The sequence below is a fragment of the Falco naumanni genome, chromosome 3, assembly GCF_017639655.2.
Source record: "Falco naumanni isolate bFalNau1 chromosome 3, bFalNau1.pat, whole genome shotgun sequence".
Lineage (NCBI taxonomy): Eukaryota > Metazoa > Chordata > Aves > Falconiformes > Falconidae > Falco > Falco naumanni.
In genome coordinates, this window is record NC_054056.1 from 102,279,160 (window position 1) to 102,303,832 (window position 24,673).

Below are 24,673 nucleotides of genomic sequence, written 5' to 3' on the forward strand. Positions count from 1 at the left end.
ATGACCTCATTTTTAAAATATAAATGCATCTGCCTTCACTCTCCCAAACAATGCCAGCTTTCATTGCTTATTAGCCTGGGTCTCCACAAACACCTTTGGCACTGTTACCTCACTTCTTAGCCAAGGGAAAAACACCTAAAAATATTTCCATTGAGCTATTACTATAGCCTTCCAACCTCTCCCTGTGATTCACAGTCCACGATGCTAACATAGCAGCCTGCTGGCTCAAGAGGGGTGGTAAGCCGAGCTGCACACATGGTTAATCTACTCAAAACACGCTCAGTACTTCATTCTACCCACGCCTGGGTGTTTTCCTGCTCCTGTTGCACCTTTAGCTCACCTAAGCTGTAAGATCTTGCAGTTGTTGCTAGAGAAGGAACAAAACTCATCAAGGTAAGGGCTTCACCTCACGTAAAGAGCTGCTGGTATGGCAGCAGATGGGGAGAGGCTGCGATGGTGCCCGGGTCCAAATCCAGCCCAAACATATCTTAATATGTGTTCCAAGTACAATGATGAGCACAACTATCCTCACAGTATTAAAGGGATACGGTGCTTGAATAACAAAATAAGTATATGTGTATTCCTAAATACCTGAGTCTATCATCTTTCTGTTCTACAGACAAGTTGTTATTACAAAAACTACAGGATTCAATAGCAGGTATATAATACAAAAGTATTTATTAACTTTCATGAAACAGAATATGGCTTAAACAAAAAACTTCCTGGGTACGTGTTGAACTTTCTCTCTTTGCCCTAAAAAGGAGAATCAGTCTCTCACAGGAATTTGGGGGAAAAAAAAGTAACCATCTTGTAGAAAACTAAATGTCAAGTGAACTGGGCAACAGAAGTCAACCAGCGCATGGAAATAAAACCCCTGCCTCTACATACAAACAAAGGAAAACACATAAAAAGTGTTAGAGATTACTTCTCTCTGTTAGCAAAACTTCTAAAACTTAAGTTTTTAAATAAAACATTAGCTGGGTGCAAATAGTACACTGCATAAAACACAGCTGAAGAAATGTCAACGTATCCATCATTTAAAGTCCCAGACCTAGCTCAATCTGTTGATGTATTTCTCCTGTGGATTCATGAGCTGATCATATAGAATGCTTCAAAAAAACCCCCACCCCTCAGTAGGAAGAAATATATATTTTTCAATCTTTTAATTTTTAAGCTTTTCAAATTTTTTTTTCATTTCAGCAAAGACACCTTTCAAAAGCATATTCTAATGTCAGGCTGGAAGAAAAAAATCTGCCCCTTTCAAAATAATTTGCAACCTTTATTGGATTTCTAAAAGCCTGATTACAGGACAAAACATGCATTAAGCATTTTGCTAGAATTCCAAAAATGTAATTGCAGAATGTCATTATATTCAAAGGGTCATGTCCATAATAAATACCTGCAGCTTAAAAGCAGCTTGGAATTTTTAAAGAGTTTTAGTACCTGGAAAAAGGCAATGTTCTACATACTGTTCTTGAACTTCTGAAATTACATTATAATGGTTAAAGCAAGAAACAGCTCAACCGAAGACTACAGAAAATCCCTGTCTTCTCAGGAGGTCTACGCTTGGTTATACAATACTACTCTGGGAACAGCACTTCACCAAAGGTCTGGCAATTGGCTTCTGCTTAAAACATACTCTGCCTCATAACATTCTTCAAAGGCTTAAAACATAATTGGTTCTGGCAGTACACATGGTCAGCATGATGTGCAGGGGGTTGCCAGTGGACATGGGGCCCTTACATAAAGGGCTGTTTTCTTTGTTCAAAATGGAAAAAAGAGTGGGAGGTGTGGAGAACAGTGAAATACAAAATGACTCAGAATCATAAAACATATTTTTTGAATCATATTATTTCAACAACCGCATATGCAAATAGAAGGCTTCAAACGAGGACGGCGGCAGAGCTTCTGAATTGCTAAGGCAATTCGCATATTCTTATTTCCATAAAAAAAGATAGAAGCTATAGTTATGTACATCCTTCTACGTATTCAGAGAATGTTGCAGGTTGAACTCCAGAGAAGCCACCGTATCAGTCTGAAAGTGACGGGGAACGGATTGATCGTGCACTGGCTGGACTGTTAGAGAAAGCAAAGGGATCCTTATCCTTTTCTTTATTATCATGTTTATGTTTATGCTTATGCTTATGCTTGTGTTTCTTCTTCTTTTTCTTGTGCTCATGGTGGTGATGGTGATGATGATCACTATGTTTTGAGGAGTTTGATTCTTTACTAAACACAGAGAGTGGAGCTGCTGAGACAGGGTGCATGTTCATCTCTCCCGAAGATTGTTCTTTACCTGAAAGAATGGATATAGTGGGATTAGTAACTTGCATTGTTTTCAAACATATGAAATTCTGAAATATTAGATAAAACCTACACTGTCATTTAAACATGCAAATGTAGAATCTGTTATGGATACTTACACCATTAGCGCTTAGTTTTTTTCAGAAAAGGCTCTTTAAAGTTCCCGTATTACTGACAATTTTTATAGGGGTACTCCTTCCTCCCTCAAAAGTATGAATGTATCCCAGACAACAGGGAATTGTGAAGAGCTAAGAAACTCTAAGTTATACTAGCTTCCAGAAATTCATTTTTAAATAGAGTAGGAAGGCCACTATACCATGAATAATGAAAACATACCTGCTTATGAAAACTATGGTATGAAGCGCAGGACTAGCATACATTAAAGTACAGTTTTGGGATATGAGCTCCTTGTAGTCAGGAGCTAAAGCACCCTGCAAGAACATACAAACCTTTCGCTATTGCACGGAAGACTTAAATTGTTTTTTCCAAAAATGTGTACCTTACAACCAGTTTAGCCTATCTGCAAAATTACACACAACATTCTGTTCTTAAACAAAAAGCAAATTCCAATAAAGACAATTAGACTGTATTTATTAGCATATATTTCACAAATACACTAAAGTAAGCCTGGTATCTGAATCTGAAGAAGGAAAATCTGATCCATGACTTCTCAATTCCTGAATGACTCCCTCATTCTCTCTTTGGCTCATTTAACATTTCATTATTTCACACAAACTGCAATAGCTTCAGCAGTAGGGATTAAAGGGCAATAATCTAAGAATAACATTGTTAATGAGGGGAATCACTTGGAAAGTAGGAAGGCTCGAATTCCTTTAGGTGGAAATTGAACAAAATCACTCACGTTGCAAGAACATGCTTTAACTACTAGATAAACGTGGCAATGTACCATCGGATTTTTGAAGACAACTATTCCTTTAAGTTTTACTTAAAATGGATTTTCTTCACAGTTGCTTTAAATGTTTGGGGCTGTGTGTTGTGTCATCATCGTCCCTGCCCCATCCCCCCAGGTTCTGGTGAAAATATCCCTGTTAAATAACAAGGAATTACATTATATACCTTTAATTATCTTTTTCTGTATATTTGAGAACGCATTTTTTTCCTAGTACATTTTTTAGTTTGGTGGTTGGTTTTGTATCTTTAAAGGCAAGAATGATTTGTCTATAGCAATGATACTGGGAAGTCTGAAGAGCCAGCTCCCTGTAGTACGATGAACAAGCATTGAGAAAGATTTCCATGCAATCTTTTTAGCCTTATCCAAAAGATTAACAACTGATTCAATCAAGCACATACACGGGAAAGTACAGCTGTTCTGGTTTTTTGTTTGTTTCTTTGTTTTTAAATATGGCTGAAAAACCAAAAATCTACATCTGTATGCAATGTTTAGAAGTCAGAATAGAAATACAGAACATTTTTACAGTGAGGATAATCAATGACTTACTGTGGAACATGGTGAAATCTCTGTTGCTTAAAGTCTTAAACAGCAAAAGTGTTGTCTTTCGAGAAATATGTTTGGGCTCAACTGCAACATGTGAATATGGTGCAATACAAAATTCCACTGATGTTACAAAGGTAACTAGACTAGAGTACAAGTTTCCTACAGACTTAAAATCTCTACTACACAAATATTTTAAAAAACTTTATTTCAGCAGAGCTATGCAGTAGTAAGCTCATGTTATCAATGCAAAGATTTACTGTTAGAACTCACACTGATTTTACTTTTTTATGTATATTATGGCACACAGAAGATACACACACAAATTCAAACTTCCACTTGCTGACTTCAATCCACAGTTACTACAACTTTTTTACATTGTTACCCGGAGCTGTTCCTGACAATGCAGACAGAACGCAAACTATACTGTATTTGATGCAAAAAGGTACAAGACTGCTTCACAATTTAACTATTTAATTATATTTCTCTTAAGGAATTTGTACCTGTACCTAAAACTATGCCTGTAACCTGAGCTTATTTCTCTAAAGCTTTTAAACATGTAAGAAAATTTTCTTTAGCAGCTGCAAGGATGCAAAACCAGCCATCAAACAGAAGACAGAATGGTGGGAAAAAGAGCCTTTCTGACTCAGGCTGTCAGAAGAGGAATGGTTGAAGGCTGTACCTCAGAAAATCACAGCACACAGTACTTGACACCATTAAAATAGGCTACAGCAGTTAAAGGTGAACTGTGGCAGCGACACAACACAGCTTTTAGTAACATGGAAATAAAGGTCGTGGCAAAAGACCTGAAGACCACCGGTTGGTGTTTGTCCATGAAAGATGTACAAAAGATTACCTACGGTACAGAACACATTCTCACATGTTCTCAAAACTACAGGCACATGATGCATTAAAATATACAAAGCAAACTAAAGTCAACCGAAAAGAAAACAAAAAACCCACACACATGACACAAACCATTAAAACTTCACAGCTCCATTAGTTCCAACTGGTGGAGTTATTTTTATACGGAAACTGAACCTGTAAGTCTAGACACTAAATCTGTAACAACCTCAAAGGAAAGCTAAGCCTCTGAGCTTTAAAAATTTTAACCCAGTATAACCAGTACAAGAACATGCTTAAGCCTGCAGGGATGATGTAGCAGTAGTGCCAAGTGCCAGTGAAGACTACCAAGGACACAATCAAACAGACCCTCTTGACTCTGTTCCACTACCCACCCATTGTCCAAATTTCCTGCTGTTTACTGAACTGCCAGCTCTGCTAAGGCAACAGTCTGCACGACCACTTCTTGTTTCAGTGGGTTATTAAATAAATCTTACTATTTAAAGCAGTTGAACACCATTGACTGGAGCAAGTTAGGGAGCACTTACAACAGTAGCTTAAAGTCAACAGGACTGAAGGGGTGGTGATGGGCACCTAGAAACTGAAAAATGCTGGAAGATCTTCAGGAAGGGGAGAAATGGGATCCAACTGCAACTCAAGGGCTACTGACACTTAAGGAGGCAGTCAACATCGGTAATACAGCACAAATGTCAGTAAGACATGAAAGAACGTCATTACAAAAATCTGCTTTTACTGAGCCAGTACTAAGAGTACACATACATTTTCTTCAGAGAAGTCAACGATCACTATGATCTGTTGGGTTTTTCAAATGTAAAAGTAACAACTACTCAGAAAATTTCCTCCTACTGTTAAATACTGCTTTAAAATCAGGAATCAAATATATTGATTCTGGATGATGGCTCAGGGAGGAGGTATGGAGGTATGCAGACTTCCAAACTCAGTTGTCTGTAAGATGGACAGACCTATAAAAGCTCTATACAACTTTTTACAGATGTCCACCTGTAAAATTCACTGTTAAGCTTACAGAACACTTTTTCTTCAATTTGATTTCTTTTTAATTAATATCTATGTAAAGCCCACGCCAGAAACCTGCCAAACTACAAAAGCAAGTGTAAACAGGAACTGCTTTACAGGGCATTAATAACATCCTTGAATCAACAGGGATAGCAGGACTGCTGCAGGGAGGCACGGAGCACTCCCTCTTCCTGCAGGGAACCCACGTCCTCCTGGCAGAGGGAGCAGGGCTGGAACACGGGTTTCTCAAATCACAGAAACAGACAATAATTGAAGGGTGAGCCCAGGAGCTTGCTTCTGAAGTGGTTTTTAGCATTCCTTGGAAGAAAATGCACATACATGTGTCTATCCACTTGGATATCCTTCTGTTTTGGATGTGGAGGTTCCAATGTAATTGTTGGCTTTGTGGTGTTCCAGCTAGCTGGGTAGGTGTTTAAAATTAGACAGGATTACTATCCCATGGGAGAAAGATCAGAAACTTTGTGCACACCTTTTCACAGGGACAGATAAAAATGCTGTAGATATCGTGTGAGAGAATAAAATATGAAAACACAGATCTCATATTTTAGTTTTAGAATGAAAGGGGTTTAGATCTCTGTAAGCTTTAAAGTAACATTTTCTGTCATAAAAAAACCCACAGTCAGATAATTCATCGATTATCTAGGGTAAGTTTTGGGTTTTTTTCAAGAATCATTGGCGAATGAACATCGAACAATGATGTTGGGTACTGTGTTTTACCTATTTTACTCTTTTTTTTTATTTTTTTAATCTTTACAATTTGAGAGCATGCAACTTGAGACTTTAACATGCCAACAAGCTTTCATAAGATCTTCCATGTGGTCGCTCCCATATTTCTGATTTTGTGTGAAGAGGGCAGGGCACCACAGACTTACAGTCTCTGTTTCTTTCAATGCACAATCTATTTAGAACATCTGGCTTGTGTAGGGCTTCTCCAAATTGATGCTTCTTAAAAATGACCCCATTTGCACCCTGATTTATTCAAATGTCAGAGAAGGAGAAACCAACTTCACAAAATCACAGGAAAGGGTAAGGCCCATAAGTCCAGTGTTTCAGCTGAGGACAGGGTGGTGCTCCAGAACCTGACACTGACCACCTCTGGGAAGGAGGGGACATCAACACAAGCATGGAGCACTTGATATGTCCCTCCCAGAACCCAAAGAAAGCTTGCTAATGAGAAAAAAAAATGCACTTCCCTTGCCTAGCAGCTGAACTGCAGCTCTGCCTAGCATTTTCTCTAATGAGAGAACACTAAAAAAAAAGCTGAAAGGATCTTAAAAACTGTTTTGACAATTATCCTGTATTTCCTTATTTCTGCTTTACTTTTTTAGTATTACCCTGGAAACTCTGAAGACACACTATTTTTTAATTTACTGCTGTGTTTATGCATCTGTTGAAACATCAACAAAGCACATATAAAAAGTTATCAAGCATAAATAATTCCAAGCTTCCAGAATGCAAGTGTGTCTTGCCATTTGTCTTAAGAGCGGAATTTTCAAATCAGCTACCTCTGAAAAAAGTTAACAACTTTCTGTCTCATAGAGTGTTCTTTTAAGGACCACATGACAAAATTTAAAGTTTGAGAGTAAGAGGTAAAGGTCTAGTCAAAAAACCATAAAACCACCCAAATATTTTCTGAGGATGTGCTAAACACAGCAGTTAATTTGGCTCCACCATAAAAAAATTAACTAGTTCCAATTTACAGATTTATTTGACTTCGTATCTTTAGTGGGACTTATATCCAGATAGATAATTCCTTATACCTATACCAGAGAATAGCCTCTGCTAAAGTATTGCAGAGACAAGCTGGTGATTTAACTAAAATGTACTTTTAACTGGTAATGGTTTCATTAATTTCCTCCTTTGACTTTTATTTAGCAACTACACTGCTTTGTCCTTACATTAAAATAATAGCTTAACTGGAGTGTTATTTTTACTACATTTAATATTCTAGAAAATTCTAGCATATTCTCTACTCTAGAGAAAAAGAACATTTAAATCAGTAAGTCAATTCAGAATACTTTGTGCCTCTAACAGTTTTAGGTAGTTCACTTGGAAATTCAGTTGCTAGCCTTATCCATCTTCTAGGTTTGAGAGCGCTCTGAGCTGTTTTCTCAGAGACAGTCACAGCTACAATATTATGTTGTTTTTATTAAATCATGTAGTTGACACTGCAGCAATTCTCATTTATGTTGTCACTTTATCTGCAGAGCTTATGTTTCTATTAAAGCTGCTTTCATGCACTTTAGGATAAAGCACTTGAAAACACCCTTCCTTGTGAAGCGTACAATTAACCACACATTATTTCAGTGAGGAAAAGTTAGCTACAGAACCTCAAAGCCTATAAGTTACCAGTTTGGAAACAGTTATATTTTAGGTAATAAAGTCAACGTATGCATAATGGATACTATCAAAGACACTATATTAATATTAGATGTTATGTAAAGGTACTACAAGTTGTAACAGTGCTTTCCTCCTTAGAAAGTAAAGCAAAAATCCATCATTGTCAAGTGGTGCCCTTGCATCCAAGAAGCGTTCACTGATATATTTGTCTGTGTGCTGATGCTTCTGCAACCCCTTTTGGCAGGGAGCCATTAATGGCTGAACTTTGAGGTACTGGTGCTCCTATAACTAACTCGGGTAATTCCACCGCGCTGCAGAGGACCGGGCTTCTTACACAGTTCAGACAGAATTCGTATTAACTACTGCATCCACACTTGACATGCAGTCATTTGTGCCACAAGCTCAAATCTACTGTTGTAAATGTACTGTTGAAACATAATGACTACAGTGGTTTCTCTCTACGCTTTACTGCAGTTATGTGCGTATCCAGTTTCAAATCATTCCAGAAACAATTAAATCCAGCTAAATCATTACTTCCTGAAACTGCAGACTCTGAGACCACAATCCAATCAACACGTATGAGTGTGGCCTAGACCTTCAAAATTTCATGGACATCCACATGGTAAAGTCACCTACAAGACCAGCAGTGGAAATTTCCAGTTTGATTATCCTGGAAAACAGCAAAAGGATTAATACAATGGCCAAAGGATTTTTCTGATCTGAGTTTGAATACTCAGGATGTGTCCTCAAAGCCCACTGCTCCTGAATGTAATCAGAAAAAGGACTGCCAGTGCACAAGGAAAACATCAGTGTATTTACCTGTTTTATCTTTTCAATAAAGAAATAATTGGATACTGTTTTGTATCAACTATCAAACTATCAAAAACTGTTGGGAAAATTATAATTAAACATTTATCAGTAATGACCTGTTGAGCCATAACAACATGCAACTTCACTGGCAGATCACGCAGGCTACAGCCAGGCATTTATTTTGGAAAAAGAACAGGCCCATCAATAACTACTAACACATACAGAAGAACTTTTTAAATGTCAATTTTGAAGTGTTGTACTTTCAGATGAGCAAAACAATAAGGTAAATGAAGAAGCATATCTTAATCTGACTTCACTGAAGTCAGCAACACAGGACAAGACAACTTACAATCTGAAAAGAGAGTTTAAATCTACCGCTTACACAAAATCTGATGTTGACATTCTTTTGTTCTTAAGAGAAGAGTAAGGAGCATTACTACTATTCTCGATGATTTACTAGCAAACAAAAGCCTGTTCTAGCATTAGAAATATGACCTTGCACAGCTTTAGAAGCTCAAAGGAGGCTGCCATGTTTCCAGTCCTTTGGGCAGATGAATAATCAACATAACAGCATTCTTCAGACAGTTCACAGCTGATGTTTTGTGTGGTTTAATAATTCTTGAAAAATGCTCAGAATCCCTTGTAACTACCAGAGTTCACAGTTCTGTTATTGTAGACAGGATGGTTTAGTAGGATTTAAAACATTTTCTATACGAACTGTGGAAAATGCTGTAATTATAGTACTGAAACTTGTAATCCTGCAAGAGTTGTAGTACAAGACTTCTTTTACTGCCTTTGCAGTGTCTCTCAACTCTAATCCTCCACATCCACGAGCAAAAGCATACAGAAAAAAAAAAAAAAAGCGCTTTTGAAGGGAAATAATGTTTTCGTGGCTTTAGGGGGGTTACATCAACTTGAACAAATCCAAATTATCATTTGGGATGGTGTGGGGAGTGCAAAAAAAAAAAAAAAAAACCGACAAAAAAACCCAAACCACAGATATGGCAGGATTTAGACCCAACATGAACTTCCTCCTGGCAGCCGCTGTTTGCAGGCTGTGTTTGGCTGATGACCTAACACTTCATGTGACACGTGGGGACATAACCCACAGCTGTGAAAGGAAAATTGAGTATGGACTAAGAGCTCACTGCCTTCCAAGTAAGAGTCACAGAACTGAGGCAGATGCAAGACCTTACAGATTTAGTAACAAGATACTGAGACCATTTCGGAACCTGTTGTGAAATCGATGGACAAGAATCACTCACTGAAGTACACCCATCCTCCATCATTCCTGCAAAAACTCAAAGCTCCTCAGGAAACATTATCAGAGACTTCTTTGTAAAACAGAACACTCCTATGTGTGAACAATTTTATTTATGTATGCTTTTATTCCCCCCCCCAATCTGTTTCTTCTCAGAAGCACACCATTTCCTAAAGACTGAACTGTCTTTATTTACTCAGTCTAAAATTCATACATCTCTGCTTCTAAGAAAAATGCTATGAATAAGAAACAGGTGAAATTTTAGAAGCAAAGAATATCTGAAGTGGAACTGTTTCTAACCGCACAAACCAAAGAAAATGAAATTAATCTGAAGTGCTTTAAAATAATACTTTTCAAAGGCTTATTATTTAAAATTAATTCTGTGGCAAACCCCAGCATTTGTCTCATTTATTACCTAGGAAAGAAAATGTATTCTAGTGTGCTGAATGCCTAAACAGCAGAGGTGAGAAGGTCATTCAGCACACAAATGAAACTCCAAGTAGCTTTTGTCTGCTGTAGGTCTACAAAAGCAGCAGTCAGCTGTCCACTACTCCACTCCTGGTCAGACCTGACCCTTTCTGAACTCTAGCACAAACTTAATACGCAATAGTCCTGGAGCACAGAGCTGGCGTACAGAGGGTCCCGTAAGTCCTGTTTGTGAAGTATTTGGCAGTTTCGTTTATGACTTTATATTCCGTAGAGTGTGTAAATCTAGTAAAAAAAAAATTGTTGCAAAATATCACGTAAGAGTTATAAATACTAATTCTCAGTGGATCAGCTTTGCACTCGCATGCCATGGATGTGTCATTCTTTGCTGTAACAGAAAATGTGATGGTTGACCGTAACACTGAGGACAAAATTCAAAGCAGGTCTGAGAGGTTTAAAAGTGAAGGTTGTGTGGAATTAGGCTCCTAAATTCATGAGAGCAACCTATATGCAGCCTTCCCTTTTGCTGAAATGCCTATGCTTTAGGCAAAAAGTTGTGAGGTTTGCTACTCTAAATACCTAATAGCAAATCCATCCCAGTGGAGCTGGCTGTACAGGCACATGTCATTAACCAAGGGCCACATGGAATCCAGAAACTCGACCTCCCTGTGTTTTGTGTCACCATGTTAACTTCATTTGTTAGCTGAGCAATGACAGCAGTTACCTTTTATAAAAATAAAAAACAAAACCAAAACCCAACCCCAAAAAACATCTTAGTGGCTACAGCATCTGCCAAGGAAGTAAAAATGTTAAGTCACTAGGCCTTAAGGGAGTATGAGCCTACAGCTTCCACACCGCTGGCCAGCACCAAGGCACCAGCCTCAGCAGGATACTGTGAGGAAGAACATCCACCAGCCTTTCTCTTAAATGAGGCCACTAAATTGCCAGGTCCCAGGGAAAGCAGATGAGGTCACCTGTCAGCATAGCTCAGGACCTAGGGCCCTCAAGACAGAACCAATGTTCCAGATCCTGCTGTCTGCCCGTGTTTTACATTAGGCAACCGCAGGACAAAAACAGAAAAACAACCAAAGGGGTGATTACTCTAAATCCTACTTCTAATGCCAAATACTTCACTTTTACATATTGCAGTCCTGCAACCTTAAAACCTTGTTTTGGGTGTGTACTGAAGATCTGTCAAAATGCTTGCTACATAGACACACTACCTCAGTTTAGCTCCACTGGCATGTTCTGGAAGTCAACTTAAAAATGTAGTTAAAATATTTTGAGAAAATGAGACTAACCACTGAATTTCTTCGCTAATGACAGATAAACTGAGAAGGTGGAAGTTCCTCAGTGAAGTTCAACCTGCCTTACGGTTTCTAAGAAACACTATTCTTTGAGAAGTAATTTTGTCCAGTATTTTATGGAAGTGATACTAAGAAAAGGAGTAAAAGAAAAGAAGTGTTTGAAATTAAACTATTTTACTCATATATGCAATCTTTCCAACTTTGAAAAGGCCTTCCAAGCATCTTTGAGGCTTGAATTTTTTTTAACTGATGTTAAATCATAGATCAATAAGGTTAGATATATTTTTTTAACCTGAATAGTCCTGCTACTTGTTTTAATTTAATCTTCAAAATTACTACTTTTTAAATGACAACTATGGCAAACTAAGTTTTACCTAATTGCTTATGGTATTTTATTTTTAGGTTATTTTTACGTTATTTTATTAATTCCTTAGCTTTTCACTTTTATAAGCATGATACATACTTCCTTTACTTAGATATGTATGAAAACATGCAGGTACACATTCCATATAGACTGGAAGCTAAAGAAATGTTCTTATGCACCCTTTAACATGCTTCCTGGAATTCAGTTAACATTTAACACTTAACAACATCATATGTATGGGAACAAGCAGTAACTCCCCCAAACTGAAATAGTCTAAAAAAATCATACTATCATTTTGCCAATAAATTTATTCGTACCTGGTGTGGATGGTCTCTCCAACATATTCAAATGATGGTAAATAAAGGCTTGACTGTCATGAACTGTGTCCATATCAATTTCTTCCTCTTCTTGGGAGTTTGAGAACTAAGGTATCAGGAAAAAAAATAAGCAGATGCTAATAACTTGTAAGAATATCACTAAACAGAACTTAAAATATTTTATTTTTGAGGTAAACTGGGGGTGAGAGGGAAAGGAAGTGATATCTACCACTGCAAAGGACTAAAAATTCAATAAAATTAAAAAGGGTCAGTGCCTTGTCTTCTTTCTAATTTACCATGAAGCTGTGTGAACAAGAGCATTAACTGTCAACTTTAGTTCTTGCCAGCCAATAAAGAATCTGATGGGAAGCGATTCTGCTAAAGCAAGCGTAACAACTACTGTACACATATACACAACATGTCTTTTGTTTGAACACAGCTTTAAGGGAAGTCAGCAGAAGCCACTGCTGTTATTCTGAATACCCTACATACTGCGCAAGTTGAATTTCCACTTCTTACTCTGATTTTGAGTTTGACTTTACTGTCTTCATTCTTCTCTAGTATTTGCCCTGGCTCCAATGGAGACCCGAGTGGCATATCAGCCTTCCTCTTCACCCCCTGCTGATGACCAGAAATGCTGGATGCTGTTTCCTTAACAAGATGATCATCCTCCTGAAGCAGCATTAAAAGACCAAAATTAGAAGATAGCAAGAGCCATGTTTCAGCCTAAAAGAGACCTGATAGCTGAAAACACTTCTGAGTAAAGTGGGTGATTTGAACAAAGTTTTCCCTGTAGCTCTGGCAAAAAGTATTTTCTAAAACCCTGTATGGATTTGTGCCAACCTCTCCTACAAACATAGTTTCTCTTTACTTCTATCCCTGCTCCCTCTGCATATCTAGCATTGGCATCTTTTCTGTCCCTTCTCACAATCATGGTACTGTTGGTGTGCAACAACATTTGCTGCCTCTGAATAGCCTTTCTATAAATCTGTGCCTCACAGGCTCTCAGTCCAAATCTCAGCTGAAAAACTGTGATAGCCTCTGATCTACATGTGGAATTTAGCTGAATCTTCTTTTTAGTTAGCTTTAAAAGCTAATGCTTACTTTGTTGAATACAAATCATAATGAGCACTTGTAACTTGGGTTGGTTTTTTGTTTTGATTTCACAACAATATTTATTCATAGGAGTTAAACTGTTTTGTAAATTACTGCTTAGATTATCAACAAAAGCAGGGTCAAATAGAAAAATAGCAGGAGAGTCTACCAGGTTACACATATAGTCGTTAAAACAGGAGACAGGTGTTCCAACAAGTTCAATACACAAAATATAGAAGGAAAAATAAAGTACCCACAGAAGCAAACTTGATTAAAGACCACTAAAAACTAGATAAAAGCTGTATCATAGACTCTCAAGAGCACATGCTGCTCCACTGAACTGCTCTTCCTCTATCCTACAAAGGGTACCCTAGCCCCACAAACTCTTGCCCTGAGTAATTCCAGTTCAATTTTATGAAGTAGGTAACTTTTATTATTTGCAGCACACTGTGTCACAAGTCTATCAGTACTGATTTTAACATGTTTATGCTCTCAGAATACAGTCTGCTTTAAATAATCTAGTTAATCTGATGTATTCTATCACCTGTTAATTCTTTTTCCCCCCCTTAGATTTCCCTACTATTTAACCCAACACACTGCTGTTGTAAAACACTTTTGGATAAGCTTTGGCTGATGTCAAAGGCAGTCTTTGTTTTGTGCTACTGGTTTGATTGGTTTGATTATTTTAACAAGGAAAACCAGTTCCCTGAATTTTGGGGGAGTTAGTGAAAATGGCAACCTTAAAAGTAAGGGGTAGGAGAATGGAGATGAGGTATAGGAGAAGATACGAGGGATGAAGTGTGAATTGAGGCTTAAACTAATGGTGTATTTTCACACTACGGTAAGCCAGTACTGCTGCTAAAAGAAGCAGCCTTTTCCTCACACATTTCTGTCCTGGGCTGCCACAAGCACTTGCATAACGACATGATGAACTGGACCAGGAAACTGACCCAGCAGGAAATATCTGTTCATAAAAAAGGTATTTCTCAACCAGATCCTCCCATGATCCAGCTCACTATGCAGCAACAACAACTGTGCTAGCATAAGGGAGAGGACAGTATAGGAAAAAGAAAAGAGGAAAATTTTTGATTAACGTAGTTTGGCTGCAAAAACAGTTTGGATGTTCACTGAACTGCAGCCTAAAAATCTGGCAACAAAATGTCTCCTGCTATTTAATTCTGATGTTTATGTACGGCAAATTAGGACTTATTACAAGTTCTGTAAAGAAGTATGATAGCTCTAATGATTTTTGACTCCATCATTTTCTCCCCCTACTGGAAAAAGCCTGCAAGGGACTGTGATAATTTGCACTCTCAGTATACTTCTGAATAAAAATTAACTATAGGACTGATAAAGTAGCAGTAAACCATCCCATTCAAAAGTGTGGAAAGAGTTTCAAACACATGTTCACATTCTCTTTCAGGATTTAATCCTAAGCAGTTTCAATCAAATGTAGCTTTAGAAACCTAAGAAAATTACTCCTTATTTCCATGTCTGTTGAGCATTTTCCCTCATAATTAACTTTGTCCAATGAAAAGACTTACTCCAGCAGCAATGACAGTTATTCTTAAGAAAATTATGACCTGAATAGTTTCTAAGACCTATTTTCTAACTACAACAATGGATTATGTGTTAGGACTGAAGCCTCCATAGCCATAAAGACATCAAACAATGTGTGCGATTTTTCAGAAGTTGTTACAAATCCTTCAGAGCACAGTACTAAATAGTCAGACTGAAGTAATCAATGAAGATGTGTTAAAGTTTCAACACTCACATCTCTAAGCTGTTTAAAAAGAGGTTTATCTTTGTATTTTAAGATGTAATAAATTTACTAATAAAAGGTTTTGTTTTGGAAAATTGCTTAACTTGCCTATAAGCAATATTCTTAGTCTAATAAAAACGTTTTCATCACAGCATCAAACATTTCTGTGAATCACTTCATTTCTCACAAGCAATATAGAAAAAGTGAAGTTTTATAAAGAACAGAAATGATGAGACTAGAAAAAACAAGTAAAATGCTTGCATAGGCTATGCAGAACAGTTAAAAAAAGTCAAAAAAGTTATGGTATATGCCAACTTTTCATGTGGAAGGAATAAAGAGTAACAAGGTATAAAGGTAGCTTAGGTAAAGCATGAGAAGCTTGAACACAGTACAAAATTAAATCAGTAACCAACGCAAGGACTCAGAGCCAGCTGAATGCGATGTATGCAGATGGTTTGTGCTTACGGTGTTCTGAAATCCCACTGACTGTCCATGATTGTTAGTACTATTCACAGGTTCCTGATTATTTGCAACTGATTCAGGGATAATCGTTGGATTAAGTACAGCCTTCTTTTCTTTCAGATTAAGAACAAGTCCAAGCTCTGGTAATGGTAAACAAGAAGGTCTGCTGAGGCCAAAAAGTGTGAAGTAAAGGTCCACAGCACCACATCGTAATCTCCAATCATGTGAAGTTCCTAAAATCCAAAAGAGATTGTTGTTAATACAGAGATACAACCTTTTCCTCCTCCACAAATAAAACAGTTTAAGTGATCTGGATCCACCAGAGTATGACATTTTCTGTGCTTAAGAGACACTTCTCTCTTTATTCCTGCCTCTTACTGACTCAAACTCACCTGCCACACCCTGCTTAAAAGAAAGGCTTTAAGTTGTTTGGGTTGTAAGCTAGATATATGTAGTAGAACAAGACTGGGAAACTAAGTGCTGTAACATCATAATGAAAAATAAAAGGAAAATAATCACACCCATATTCTTTTATTTTTCAAGTTTCATTTTAAGTTTTACTATCAGACAATTAAATAGCACACTGTTACCAACCTGGCTTCCCATATCAATGGATTGAATTGCACTTGCCTATGTATTCCATGACATACAGTAGGAGCCTTAAGCATGACTGAGATTTGTAACCTCTGGAAACTGTGCTGATAAAGAACACAAAGCTGCAATGTATAAGCACGCTTTTTGATGTCACTACTATGTCATGTACTTCACTGGATACTCAATACTTTAATTTGTATTGATACTGGAGATATGTATTCTTTTACTGCACAAAATGCAATGCTTCATTGATTTTATTTTTCACTGCAAACTGTGTACTGCTTTTAGATCTCCATACACAAACGGCCAAAGCATGTTTGGCACCAATCACAACAGAAAGACATCTAACATCTGGTGCAACGCTGCAAATACAGTGATTCTGGTGTTAACTCAGCCCAGCTCTTGACTGATTGCAAGTTTATTGAACATATTGTTCCACAGCAGGAATAGAACTATATCTGGTAAACAAGACACAGATGTGCCAACTGCCATGTTAATGTGGCTGTGCAAGATTTAGCACAAAATAAAATTACAAGATCTATCCCTGTAAATACTAAGTTTCATAGGACTAAGTAGTGTTTTGAGTAAGCTTAACTGTACATACACTTACCCAGCTACAAATGAAAGGAATATGAATATTCATCATAACATTCAAATCGTTTCTCTGGAGAGTATTTAAAAACTATTCCTATATTTTAAAGATAAGTTAATTTACTCAACTTCTTGAACGAGTACATCTTAAATGATATAATGAATTACCATTCAGTAGCTCTCTCCTTTTTGAGCAGAACAGCTAAGCTTAAATACAATTGGTTGCTGAATTTCTCTGCAACCTCTGGAACTCATGAGTATTATCAATTTAATGCAGATTAACATAAAAGAAAAAAAAAAGATTACATGTATCAATCAGTCTGTTTTCTATTGCATGTGCTTATGTTAAATGAAAGCAACTCATGATTCTAGAATCACGCAGCTTTAAACCCTGCTACTAACTTGTCTCACATTAACAAACATTTTTTCAAGGTGTCCTGGAATACCAGTTATTCCTTACAGAAAATAAACTGAAACTTTGTGTCATCTTGATGCACAGAAATATAAGTACTTAAAGCCCTGTGAATTATTATGATAAGAATGTATACCGTATTCGTTACTTGTAAAAAAGAGGTAATGGTTGTAAGTAACACAGCACACACTCTTCTCTCAAGAAAAAGGAACAACAAACTCTTTGATGGGAACATCAAAATTGTTCATTTTCTGTGCCTGACACTTGGCAAATCCTACAAAACTGAACTACTAGTAGCCTCTCCAACTTCAGCCCCTGGAGTGTAGCTGTAAACTTTTAAACACTATAAATAATGATAGGCAGAGAACAGACAGCCTTCAATGACCTAAAAAAAGCTGTATAAGTGTTTATACGTAATCTATATAGTAATGTGCCAGATGTTAAAGGGCAGTTTGTCAGGACTGGATAAAACTGCTTCAGTAATGAAAAACAGGTCAATGGTAAAGATGCAAGCCCTTCTTTCATTAGGATCTTTCCTAATCACACAAGGCAAATTGAGTCTTAGGTTTATAATACACTTCTAAAAATCTCATTTAAATTATCTATACAAATGTTATCCTCTCATATTCTCTCAGAGTTTAGTTACAAAGGACAAAGAGAGACTATCTAATCTAAAGCAAACTATAAAGAAAAATGTAACAGAATCATTTGAGGAAATGTTTGCTTTGAACACCTGGGTCAAAGAATCATTCTATGCCCAAGTACATCAAAGCACACTACAGTAGTAGACAAAAGAATGAAAAACAAGGTTTGGTACCCTGTGTCACTGAGAAAGTTCTGGAGGTACATACATGATATTAAACTTCTGAGACTGAATTTCTATTTCTAACTATCGAAACTAAGATAGAGTTCTTGGCATATTCTGAAGCAAGTCTTTAACACTTACTTAAAAAACCCGCAAACTTACAATAAAAAAACCAAACCACCAAACAACCAACCAACCTGAATTCATCAGTTTCCAAAGTTGATCTACCAAAGCTTCATTACATAGAGGGGACTCCATATTCTTGGTAAAAGGTGGATTCTTAGTCAGCATATCCAGAATCTTATGCCTGAAAGAAATAGAAAAAACAGTCTTTATTAAATCCAAGTGAATACACCAAGAATACAAAGTCTGTTCAGCTTGCAATATTCTTACCAACTTATTGAAATACAGGATTTCTTCCAAAATTTTGACCAATGTTTTATGCTTTTAGCTCTTCCTTCTGTCCACAATATGCATAGACACAGATTTACCATCAGCAATATAACTTCAAGATAAAAAGTAAGGTGCAAAGCAGCAAGATGTTATTAGACATCATTTTTAACAGTTGGGTATAAAATTGTAGGCTACATTTTGCTCTTCTGTTTATTAACAATCTTTTTTCCCTACTCACTGACTTGATACTTACAAAGAAGAGCAACAACGGCAAATAAACTCCTTACATATTGACACCAAATGATTTTTAAATAATTTTAAATGTTTGACTGATACAAAATAGCAGGATCAAAATCAGTGACTTGCACATTTTTCTTGAAAGGAACATTGTCCCCTCCTATGTCACATTGCTGTACACAGATTCTGCACTTACTGTGTTTGCTTACAATACTTCCACGCTGAGCTGAAAGTAGATACACTTTTCCCCACTTTCTTTAAACTTGGCCTTCAAAACATTTTATGTATGAGAATAATTATTTGTTCCATTACTTACTATTTTAACTATTTTCCCTTTATAGCCAGCTTTCCTCTTGCTGTCTTACACATTTGATACAAGAAAACTCTTTAACAGATTTTTTTTTTTCTTTTAGAAGAGGCTTACATATTGCACTCAAAATTTAAAGTCCTCTTTAAAGAGACACACATCAAGTTAAATCTCCTTCCTAGACTGAAGTTAAACCTCCTCTAGTGAGCCAAACTGTATTCACTTCCACTAACAAGAATGACCGAAATAGAGAACAATCCTGCAGCTATGAACTTTGTAAGAAATCACTTACAGAGAGAGAGTAAAAGTAATACTATTTATCTTTGAAACTCAGTATTTTACTGCTGGCCATAAGAAGAAAGTATTGGGGAAAAACAATGATTACTCAGTGTTCAAAGGTTTGTAATGGAAGTGCTAAAATATCCAGTCACTCATTAGTGAAAACAAAGTTGAAACAGGCAATACTAGAAATTACACTATATTTTTACATTATCCTTTCACCCCATCTACAGTCTAACAATTGCTTTGCACTCTTTGCTGGCAAAACACTATGCATACTATGCCTCAACCTTTGTGTTTCCTAAATATTACAAAGTCTCTTTGCCATATGCAACATCAGGTTTATATACTTTATTTATGATCAGGAAATTACCTTTAACTTCAGACTTCCACCACAGGGGTAGAATATAAAAGACAAAAATAATATAACGTAGGTTATTTGTTTTTGAGGTGTGAACTGTTGAAACATCAAAACATGTTTCAATTTATATAAAACAACAGGAAGAAAAAACAGTGTTGTGAAAAAGCATTAAGCACTTAAGCATTTGCTCTATTCTAGCAATTCCAGGCCAAGAATTTACTTACTAGTTCCAGCATCAGGGAAAATATCAGCTCTTTATTAACTCACTAACCTTATGTAGGGTACAGGATCATTCTGAACCATAGTAAGCAGCCACTGTAGTTCTTCATAGCTCCTATCAACTGCAAAGAAAAATAAAATAATGTGCCTATAAATATGCATAAACTGGAAGGATTTTGGATCAAGACAATCACAACTTCTTGAATTAGCAGACAAAGAGCTTGAATCACCACAACTGAAGAGGAATTTCATTAATTATAGTGCAAATTAAAAGTAAAAGGTGATTTACTTTACGCCGAAATAGAAACATGCACGAAACTCCCTCACACCTCAATTGTCCAAGAACCACCAACTTGACTATTAGCAGAAGACACTGCCAGTCATGAGCATTGATTGGGAAGATCACAGAGTAAATAATCATCTTGCTATTTCCTTCCTTCCTAAAATGAACACATTCAAATATCCTTTCAACAATCAGAATATAATATTTACTATAGGCAATAGAAAATATAAAATTCTCATACACAGGAATCTGTGAAAGATTATTATCTATAAATAGGATAGAAAAAGGAAGACTACAGGGCTGATGGAAAACTACAAGTATACTCTTCAGTAGCCTTCCTCAGTAGCCTTCCTTTCTAAATCAGTATACTTCACAATTAAAATGGATGTTGAAAGCTATCAGCACATGCTTCTAGAAAATTGCTGCTTGTTGGAAACAAACTTGGCTTGTTAAGTTCAAAGTTTAAATTACATGATAAAATTCCTTTAATGGTCAGAGTAACATCGCAAAATAGGAACACCACATGATATCATTGTTATTGATTACACAAAAAATGGAAGAATTTTTATACAACCTTTTTTCTCAGGTGCATAAATGCAAGGTTTTACAGCAGTATTCTCATTTCCTCAAAACAATGAAGAGATTGCTTAGGCTTTGTTTTACTTCAAAAATTGGGGTGTAATCATTCCTGTATAGACAGCTCCAGAAATGTTTGTTGCTTTTCATTTTGTGGTCTGAGCAATGCACGTGTTTCTTCCCCAGGCCTACTGTATTTTCAGTTCTAAACACCTCTGTTCAGCTTTTCTTCCCCCAATTTCAGTCAACAATTTTTAAATACAACTTTTCTAGTTCAACCAATTCTAATACCTATTATTCCCTTGTTATTTCACTGGGGTAAGTTGCTTTTAAAGGAAGAGGTTGATTATTTAAATTATGTTGTAAGGATAAGCACTTCAGTTCTAATAGAAGCTTTTTAAATACTCTGGACAACTAGAACATCAGATCTCTTCCTGGATTGAGAGGAGGCAGCCATGTGATTAAAAACTGCACTGTAACATTGCCTAGGATGTGGCTGAATAGTCTTTTGCAGGCCACTTTTAAGTCAGCTCTGCTCTTCCTACAACCCAACCAAAAGAGAAGTGGTTATACTGGCGAGGCACTGAGCTGGGCTGAGAAGCCCTGTTTAGAGGCAGAATGTGTTACAGAATCACAGAATGGTTGGGGTTGGAAGGGACCTCTGAAGATCATTTAGTCCAACCTCCTGCTAAAGCAGGTTCTCCTAGAGCAGGTTGCACGGAGTCATGTCCAGGGAAGGAGACCCCACAGCCTCTCCGGGCACCCTGTTCCAGTGTTCTGTCAATGTCAAGGTAAATAAGTCCTTCCTCATATCCAGGTGGAACTTCTTGTGTTGCAGTTTGTATCCATTGCCCCTTGTCCTGTTGTTGGGCTCTGCTGAAAAGAGCCTCTTGACATCCTCTTGACACCTGCCTTGAAGATTTTTGTAGACATTGGTAAGATCCACTCTCAGAATGTATTAGCTCACGTTCTGCAACATTTAGGCCACTGCTACACAGTTCTGGACAATGCCAGAACAAACCTATCCATACAGATCAGAACCGCAGTCTCAGATTTGCCTTAAAAGTCAGGCAAATCTTTGAAAAGCTATGCCTAGGACATACTTTTAAGGGATTGGTGATTGCCTGTGCTTAACCCCATCCACGCAAAGCCACCTTTCCTGGCAGCTATCTTGCCCGGGACAGAAAGCAGCTAGAATACTGCATACAAAAGTTGTTTTGCATGTAAAACCCCCAAAATATTGTATAACAATGCAGCAAAGACTCAACATAGCAAACACATTAAGTCACAATCAGAAGCAAGCCACAGTTATGTCACCTCATAACAAAAGGGATTTTAAAATGGTTTTTGATTAGAAAGTAAGAAGTCTAGGAGATGAATACTTTAGGCTGAGAGTACTGGATAAAAGAACCAAGAAACACCACACTTTAGTGTTTAAAAAATTATTTTTTGCTTCTTAAACTCAGTTCTGCTTGAAATAAAGCCACTCTTCCCTGCTATTTGCCTTACAGTGTAAACTAGGCTTGCTAGACTTCCAAAGTTTTGCTACTAATGCATTTAACCTGCTCTTCAAATTTATATAGCAACTATGACACATTTTGAGGAGCAATGTCAAATTAAATCTGACCTGGGGCAGAACAAATCTTATTAGCCAGAATATTTGTTCAGTCATACAAGAGCCCAGTTTGGAAGAGACCTCAAAGGACCATCTGCTCCAAGCTTTTGTGGGAAAGAGAGCCTAGATGAGATCATCTAGCAGCCTGTTCAATCACATATTGAAAACCTCCAGCAGCGGGGACTCTACCACAACCCTGCACCAGTTGTGCCACTGATTGATTGTTCTCACTGTAATTATGTCCTTCTTGCGTCTAGATGAAACCTCTCCCAGTGCAGCTTGTACCCGATGCCCCTTATCCTCTCCATGTGGCTCCTTGTGAAAAGAGAACCTCCATGCTCTTTGTAGCTTCCCTCTAAGTACTGGAGTGTTGTGAGGAGTCTCTGTGAGCCTACTCTTCTCCGGGGAGAAAAGACCTAACTCCTTCAGTCTTCCCTCACTGGGGAAGGCTACAGTTTGTAGCCCTCCCCAGTCTGCCCACACAGTTCCCAAACTGTGGGGGCCAGAACTGGACACAGTACTCCAGGTGCGCCTTGACAAGTGCTCAGTAGAGTGGGATGATCACATCTCCGTCACTGCTAGCGATGCCCCTGTGGATGCAGCCCAGGATCCGATTTGCCTTTGGTGCTGCAGCGACTCACTGCTGACACACGGTCAGCCTGCCTCTGTCAGGGTCTGCGGGGCCCTTTCAGCAGGGCTGCTCCCCACCACACAGATCCCAGCCTGTACTGGGCTCTTTGGTTACGTTGTCCCAGGTGCAGGACCTTGCACTTGTCCTTGTTAAACTCCATTCCGTTCTTGCTTGCCTGCTCCTCCAGCCTGTCCAGGTCTCTCTAAGACAGCTCTCCCTTCTGATGTGTCCACCCCACCACCCAGTTTAATGTCATCAACAAACCTGGTGAGGGAGCTTTCAGTGCTGCTGTCCAGGTAATTTATGAAGATGTACCTTGGGGGACCCCACTTGTGCCAGGCTGCCAGCCTGAGGTAAAACAATTGATTGCCATCCTCTGAGTGCAGCCCACAACCCAATTTCCTACCCATCTCACAGACCACTCATCCTGTCTATACCTTGCCAGTTTACCTAGAAGAAGGGTAAAGAAAGGTGTGTAGATTTTTATACTTCTGGTAGACATTACAATAAGCGATTGCTTTCTGAAGTAAAAATCCTCTTGAGTTTTTTTTCAAATTACAACAGATGGTGTATCAGTTCTCAAATTCATCAGAGCATCTCTGAGACCCTAAACTTTAACATTCATGAAATCAGATAATCGTGGATATTTATTTAGAATGTTTTGTTGTTACCTCTAAATACGCAACTGCTTTGTTTTATACATACAACTACTAATAGTCATATAACTATCAGAAGCTAACTTTAATTAATAAACCCTGTTCACTTCAAGCCACTTTAGATCAACTGTCCAAGTCTTTATATGCTGCCTCAAGCATTTTATAGACTTACTGTGTCTCAAAAAAAGCCTTACTATTAACAGCAAAGAAAACAACATTCAGTTCCATGAAGAAATTTCTTTTAAAGTAACTTAAAGGCAGTGCTATTCCTGCCCTGAGAGTTGATAGAAAAACATGGGAGTTCCACAGTGCCCCAGAAAATACAGACTTTCCTTTTTATGGAAATTACAAAATCTGTCAGCTTCCTTTACAAGAGCTATTAAAAAGCCAGCTTTGGCACAAGCAACAGGCATTTGATAGCTGCTGGTTTACATCCAGTATGAACTGGAAACCAGGTAACCAGGAACGATGAGAATCAGATCCCTTGGCAATAGACAGCCGATGGTTTCTCCTTCCAAAGCCAGGTTTAGGGGTCTCTGGGAGACAAGCACTGCTAGCTTCTACATGGGTAGCTGAAGGAGTCAGTCAGCACACTGAACTTCCAGATTTACCCCTCCAGCAAAAACTTACCAGTCTTACAGCAAGCACAAAAGCTAATGTGTTCAGTGCTGGAAGGCTGTATGTGAGAAATGATACTGATGACCAAGTTAGATTGTAAGCTGTGTGGTGAACTGCAGTGTCTTTATAGCAGATAGATATTTGCATCTGCTAACTCTGCATCAGAGGAAAAGACATTGGCAAAGGGCAAGACAGTTAGGTACAGTAATCCATCATTTCCAGATCTCAACAGTGTGCTCAGTCAAAAATTATGGTCAGCTCAATCACTGACGACTTCAAGTAATACTTCTACTACT

General features: G+C 37.7%; 1 protein-coding gene across 3 annotated transcripts in view; it reads right to left on the bottom strand.

Annotated features, from left to right (window-relative positions):
- Positions 1–661: 661 nt before the first annotated feature.
- Positions 662–24,673, bottom strand: part of TAF2 (TATA-box binding protein associated factor 2) — a 63,308-nt gene continuing 39,296 nt past the window's right edge. For 2 of the 3 annotated variants that reach the window (XM_040586037.1, XM_040586039.1), the window contains 6 exons: positions 20,051–20,120; positions 18,400–18,509; positions 15,804–16,033; positions 13,001–13,153; positions 12,482–12,587; positions 662–2,296 (listed from right to left, as the gene is read on the bottom strand). In XM_040586037.1, coding sequence (XP_040441971.1) covers positions 2,031–2,296; positions 12,482–12,587; positions 13,001–13,153; positions 15,804–16,033; positions 18,400–18,509; positions 20,051–20,120 — 935 coding nt within the window. In that variant the 3' untranslated portion in view covers positions 662–2,030. The remainder of the gene's footprint in view (positions 2,297–12,481; positions 12,588–13,000; positions 13,154–15,803; positions 16,034–18,399; positions 18,510–20,050; positions 20,121–24,673) is intronic. The other variant, XM_040586038.1, reaches the window with a different exon arrangement.